General features: G+C 39.1%; 1 protein-coding gene across 1 annotated transcript in view; it reads left to right on the top strand.

The window, feature by feature from the left end:
* The window catches only part of LOC102379068 (coiled-coil domain-containing protein 91-like), a 205,898-nt gene extending 199,295 nt beyond the window's left edge, over nt 1-6,603 (top strand). Inside the window, exon 7 of the mRNA XM_025191851.1 lies at nt 5,177-6,603. Within this exon, the coding sequence (XP_025047636.1) occupies nt 5,177-5,329 (153 nt within the window). The 3' untranslated portion in view covers nt 5,330-6,603. The remainder of the gene's footprint in view (nt 1-5,176) is intronic.
* Nucleotides 6,604-6,881: the final 278 nt, after the last annotated feature.

Raw genomic sequence — 6,881 nt, 5'->3', positions numbered from 1 at the left:
AAGAGTGTAAAATTGTACTGTTTAATGGAAAGGCAAAGCTAACACATAAACTGAGCAGACAAGAGGCAGTTGAGTTCTGAACTTTTAGGTTACAGAATTCATAGAAGTTTTTGGTACACTTTTCCTACGAATAAAGTACAACTAGCTAACCAATTGAACCCAGCAAAGGCACATAAGAATTATAGCTTATTCACCTCAGACCTTTAAAATCAAAAGCTTTCACCTCAGAGGACAAAGATATGCCATTCTGTTCAGAATCTTCCAAATTACAACAGGCAGGAGACATTTACATTAATACTTGGTGAGACAAATGCGAAAGTATACACATTGAGATTGCTACCCTAAATAAGAAAGTTACCACTGTTGTGTCACATATCACACATCTGGAGGGCTTCTTTCATCTACATGAAATAGAATATGAAAGATCAGGTTGAAAGAAAACAAAATGGAAAGTTTAGCCAAAGCCCTTGCTGCCTCAGTAAAGGACAAGCTGTAAGTGTTCATGATATAATGTCCCATGAAAGAGAAACTGTTGAAAATCAGTTTCATACTAAGCATATCCAACTGATACATACACTAGAGTGTGGGGAACGTGATGACTTACTGATATTTCTAGAGAAATGGGTCTCAAATATTCCCTGCTAAGATGAAACAGATAATCCAGTGTAAGTTGGGCTGTATCTCCCTCTCATGGGGGATCCAGGGGTAGAGGGTATGAGGCACAGAACACTTCTGCAAGATTCCCTGTATAGGCTACTCTGCAAATCATCCTCTCCAGTGTTTTGGGTTGGGGGAAAGCAGAAGAGAAATGAGGCAAGATCCCCAAAGTGATGTGAGCTGTTGCTATGACAGGCTTTTATTTGGTCCTCTTGTCCAGTTTGTCCCATGTAAAGGCTGCTCCTTCAGGGTTTACCTTGCTATTGGCTAAACCCCTCATCGATGGTTAGGCCTTCTCTACGCGTGTAGGTAAAGGCATGATGGGGTCTAATGTGCAAGCCACACAATTATGCCTCCTGCCACGCTACACACATATGGTAGGAGGTGTGATTGTGGGATTGTACATTCATTCCAATAGCACTTTATTGCCAGTGCAGTGACAGTGCTTCCCCAGCTGCAGGGACTGCATGAATCTGGGACCAAGAGCCCCATCAGCTGTGGGACTCTCAGTCCACACAGCTGTGAGGTACTGCTGTGGTCTCCCAGCCGTGGGGCCTTGTGGAGTGTCCTGCAGCTGGGAGATCCCAATGGCTGGGAGACTGCAGCAGCTGCAATCTCCCAGCCAATGCCTAGAGCACCGTTGCAGCTGGAGACCATATTGGTTGCAATCCTCTACCCCTGGGGGTTCATTGTGCTCCCCAGCAGCTGGGAGATTGCAGCAGCTGAGGTCTTCCAGCAGCAGGACTGCTTACACATGCAAATTAAAGCTGGATAGAAACCAGGTATAAAGTTAGTACACATTTGTGAGCAATAACTTTGTAGTTGGCTGGACCTGTTTAAGGCACAGTAGTTAATCTGTATGTGTAACCAGTCTGAATTTATTGCACAATTAACCAGGTAATTGCACAAGAAATAGAATGTGTAGAAGGGGGCCTAAGTTTTACTAGCTATTATTATCAAATTTTATCAAAAACTGCCCTCTTGTAATGCATTTCAACTTGATCTGTTGAAAACCCCCCTAATAAACCATGGGCTAAATTCAGACCCAGTTGTGCATCAGGACAGCTGATAAGGGGTGCAAAAAAAAAATTGCTTGGCAGCTGGAGAAATGTGTGAAACAAAAAAACAAGAGGAATTGTACAGAAGCTGATATAAGAAACTGGAGGAGAGCAAGGGGTGGGTGTGGCTTTCAGGAAACGTTATAGTTTGGGTGGAGCTAGCACAGATGGTCATGGCTGTTGAAAGTCAAGGCTATTAACTTCAAAGGTTTACAACAAGAGTTTGGTGTGTATTGCAAAGAACTAGCAAAATATTGCTTCAGGACAAGCAGCACACTTACCATTGTTCACTAAGTCACAGTACCAGACACTAAGTATCACTAAACATTCTGGTTTAAAAATTTAAAAAGCTGTTGTCTATTATAGAATATTACACCCATGGAAACCTTTGGCATATTATTATGATGATGGCTGAATGGCAAGCTGCCTACATATATACTCTGAGACATACCGCAAGATCTGAGGGGGTTTTTTGAAAGCTGTAATTAAAACCATTAGTGCTAGATGGATGGTGCATGTAACATAGTTTTATAAAATATGACCATTCCTTCATGCTAACCACTTTAGTCCTGCCACGGCCACATGGCCTCATGTTGGTTGATACTTTGCTAGTATTATGAAGTTTGAAACCCCACTTATTCACTGGTCTACCACAGCTTGCCAGATGTGGTACAAACTTAGATTGCTCCCAAATTATATTACCTACTGTCTTTTGAGTGACAGAACTTTTGTCCCATAAGGCTTGTACTACTACTTCTCAGCCTCCCCCCATCAGTTTATTATACATACATTTGGTGGAATTTGTGGCTGACCAATGATGGCTGTGTTGAAAGCATTGCTCTGCTGTTATATCATTTGCATGATATTTTAAAATTGAAACTTAAGTGAAGGGCTTTCTGCTACTCATTTCATTTACTAATAGTATAGCATTCACAAATTTCAAAGGCATTTCTGTAACCTGTGTTCCCATGTCATGCATTTAAATCTTGACAAATCCTGTCAGTCTGCATTTGTCTGTTTAATTGCACAGGATCATTCCCCTGGTGAAATGCAATATTTAGTTCCTACTGCCTGGCAGAAATAGACTCCATCAAAATTCAGAAAAGAGGCAGCAAGTGAATAAAAACCTGTCACATCAAGTTTGCTGTACAACTAGTAAATGTCTTTTCTCCTGGAACTGAAAGACAAGGGTTTAATTTTTTTCAGTGTACATTTTAGGGTGATGTTCAGTTTGTTGTAGAAGTATCTTTTATAGCTGAAGCAGTAAAAGACTCTGATTGTTAGCACAAGCCTTTCACATAGGGGGGCAGCAACCTTCAAGAACAGCAAGTGGCCATTTGTAACCCAACTGGAGCCACAAGCCACGGATGCCTTATACAGTGCCCCAGCCACAACCTTTGCTTCCCATTGCCACCAGTTGCTGATGATTTCCATCACCAGTGTTGATGGGTTGCCCCAGGTTGCAGTAGTAGGGCAAGAGAGAAGCCCTTGGCACAGTAGAAAAGGCTGAGGTGGCTGCCTGCTGGATGCTGCACAGAAATACACAGCACGGGGCAGAGAAAATGCCCACACCGCCATGTGCCATTGATCCCTACTGCCAAAAGCTGGATCTAATCTCTGGCCTACATGAGGCCAGTAAGACATGGATTGCTAATCCATCATTTATATTGGTAGTCAAGAGGTTAGTAAAGTTGCTGTACTCTTTAGCTTGCCTGACATCAGTTTCCTTATGATACCTATGATTTTTCCAAGCCTGTCCTTTTTCCTTTTAAAATAAATAGTCTTTGTATATTTTCTAAGAAGCTGCATTATCTCCCAGATTACAATGAGCCTAATTGTTTGAATCTTTCTGTTGTCATTGTCCCTGAAAGAGGGAAAAAATCAATAGGAAGTTGCATAGTTATTGCAGAGTCGGATGGTTTTAATCATTCCTGCCTGGTCAACAGTGCTGTGTATTACTTGTGGCATCCCTCATAACTCTGACATAGCTATGGATGTTTGTTGGCTTGTTTGTTTTTTATTCAGATGCCAGTAACAAATTTGGTGAATCCAGGAAACTAAATGGCTAAACTTTTGTTTTAAAGGAATAAGAATACCTAAATGATAATATATCTTTGTATTACTGCCTGCCCACTTCAATCCTTTTTGCTCCCTTCCTCAGTGAACTTCACTACTGTTGCACACCCATTGAATGCCAAATTAGTTCTCTGCCATATATCATCTTCCATTATGCCATAAGCATTTTCTTTAAAAACCTTTTTTTCCTGACTCTCAAGGTAAAATCCTAGTATATTCAAAGCCAACAGTAAAAATTTCCTTTGATATCACTGGTAGCCAGGATTTCACTCTTACTGATTCCCCGATTTAAATGTTCAGGTGTATATTAAGGGAATTAAAATATTATACAAAGGTCCTTTGTATAATGAAGGACCTTTCCATTAGTATGTTTTCAGATCACCAGAAGAGTTTTGAACTCAACCAGGGGAAATACAAATCTGGAAGGAGAACAACTCATCCTGAAAAGAAACATAGTTTAGGATATCAGAACATGTGCGGTAATTTGGCACTAGTGGATTTTTTTTTAACGTTCATATTGGCATTTTCTTCTGTTTTTTTCTGCTTCTACTGTAAGATGCATCATTTGGTCCATCTAATGGAACGGTCCAGCTCTTGATGGAGCAGGACTCTTCTATGTGGGAAATATCAATCAGTAATTTTTGAAGACACATTATTAATTGTGTACAGTTCTCAGCAGGATACTTGGGGAAGGGGAATTAACTTCGGTCTGGTCTGTTGAAAAGCATTACCAGTATTACTAGTGAGGAGGCTGGCCACTTAAAAGAGCACAGGCCAAGATGCCAAAGGCTAGCATATTTCTTTCACTTAGGGCGCATCTACACATCACCCTATGGCAACATAGTGACGCACTGTGTCACCATACAGTGCGCTATGACAACGTAGTGATCACGTGGGTCTACACGTGATTGGCAGCTGTGTCATTGTGGTGGCACACTTCCCTGGTATAGTGCACTGCTATGGCAATGTAGCAGTGAAATATAACTATGCACAGTGCCCATGGCACTGTAACCACCCATACTGCGCCATGCTTTAGTATTTCCATGTTTGAGACACGACCTTAGAGTACTATGTATGATTGTGTAAGTTTTGCCAGTGTTTTGCATTTAATAGTCTGGCCCTCTTAATATTTTCTAACAAAACAACTCCTGGTGTTGCAAGATTATGCTTAGCCTTTTCTGTGCATTTTAATTTTAGGAAAAATATCCATAGGAAATAGTGTAATAATATTTCAGTGTGTATAAGAATTCTAAGTGCTCAAAATGCATTTTAAAGTGTTTCATTATGAAAGGATTGTATTGTTATTTGTGTTGTAATTTAATATGTATTCCAAATATCTTTTACCGTTGATTTTTTTTCTTTCTTTTCTCATTTTAATTCAACAGCTCGATCAAGTTACTCGTCAGCGTAGCCTGTCCAGTTTGGAACTGTTCCTGTCATGTGCACAGAAACAATTAAGCACTTTATTAAAGGAAGAACCAGTCACAGCAGAGCAAAAGAAAGAAACTGATGCTTTAAGCAAAACTGGTGCTGTTTGATTTGTGATTGCTACTTCTAGATCTCTTTTTTATTATAAAATATTCAGGGTTGTTTGAAGATTGAACTGGAAAAATGTTTAGTCAAAAATTTCTTTGGGAGACTTAATTTGATTTTTTTCTTATTAATATCATTAGTTTGCAATACCGGAAAAAAGAAAATCAGTGGAGAAGTTTTAAACTATGCACATGTTGTCATCCTTGTAGTCTCCAGGGCCTATTACTGATATTTTAGGCAATATAATGAGGATAATAAAATTGCATCATTAGAGATATTTACAAGATGTCAGCATGTCTGTGTAATTTATTAATATTTCACCACACACATGCATGTACATACACACGCACCACAGAGGTTCAGAATATAGGCCCTGATTCAACAAACCTCTTAATTAACTATGCATGTAAATCCATCCTGTCCTCTTAGTACATTCTCAAGTGCCCTGCTAAACTAGGCCTTAGGAAATGTGTTTGGATGCATAAAAGAGCTAGCTAGCAATACCAAATTGTAACAGTGCTGCTGAACATTTTGTAACTGTTTACAGACATCATAGTTTCTAGAAATGAAAATGTTTAAATACCAACACTACATCTTTTTACACTGCTGCAAAAAATCTTGAAGTTATATGTATTGCAGGCACTAACTTGTGATATATATTGTTTCTGTTCTTCAAAGCTACTATGATTCCAGAAACAATTTTTGTTTTTCTTAAACAAAGTAAGACTTCTGTAACCAACCCTATTCATAACTGGATTCATTAAAACATACAGGGGTCAATGCTGCACTGCTTCCTCCAGCGTGACTCCATCTGCCCTTGGTGAAACTCCCACCTATGTAAGGAGGCCAAAATGGTGTGACCATAAGTGTCTGTGATTCAAAACCCATGGATGTGAGTGGTAACACTCCCAATAATACTATAATGTCCTTTTGATCTGGTATTAAGTTTTGATCTTGCAACTGACAGCATGAAAGTGAAGTTATGCCTGCACGCTATTGATTGTAGGATTGGGGCCTTAGTTTAGAAGATTTTAGATTCAAATCAAGAAAATGAGTATTTTGCTCATAGTCATGAATGTAACTAAATTGTGAATGATCGCTCCTGTAATAAGTTTGTGCCTCCACAGGGAATTGTGGGCATTTGTTTTGTGCAAGTTTATTGTATACAGACATACTTCACTTTTGACATGCCATTAGTAGTCTGTTTCATTTTACATTAAAGACTTTGCTTTTCATACATACTAGACTTTCAAATAAAGGAAACTCCAAATGTGGTAAAGGAAGTTATTTTCAGATGTGTTAGGCAGTTTTTTATTTATCTTTTTCTCTGTGCTTCATTTGGTATTTGAAATCAAAATAATTTATCTCCTTCATGACATAAAAGGTCACTTCAGAAATAAATACAGCTGATCTTACTGGTTGATTCCACCTACCAGTTAATGAATCCAGTGTCATTGCTATTTCTTTGAGACCACTTGACTTCCTTTCATATTGCTGAGAAAGAAGTGCTGTTGACAGCACCAATAGGTCAAAATTAAGCTGGTTCCCTAAAGAAAA

Source organism: Alligator sinensis, unplaced genomic scaffold, assembly GCF_000455745.1.
Source record: "Alligator sinensis unplaced genomic scaffold, ASM45574v1 scaffold762_1, whole genome shotgun sequence".
NCBI lineage: Eukaryota > Metazoa > Chordata > Crocodylia > Alligatoridae > Alligator > Alligator sinensis.
The sequence above is the reverse complement of the archived record's forward strand: the minus strand, read 5'-3'. Positions and strand labels throughout refer to the sequence as shown.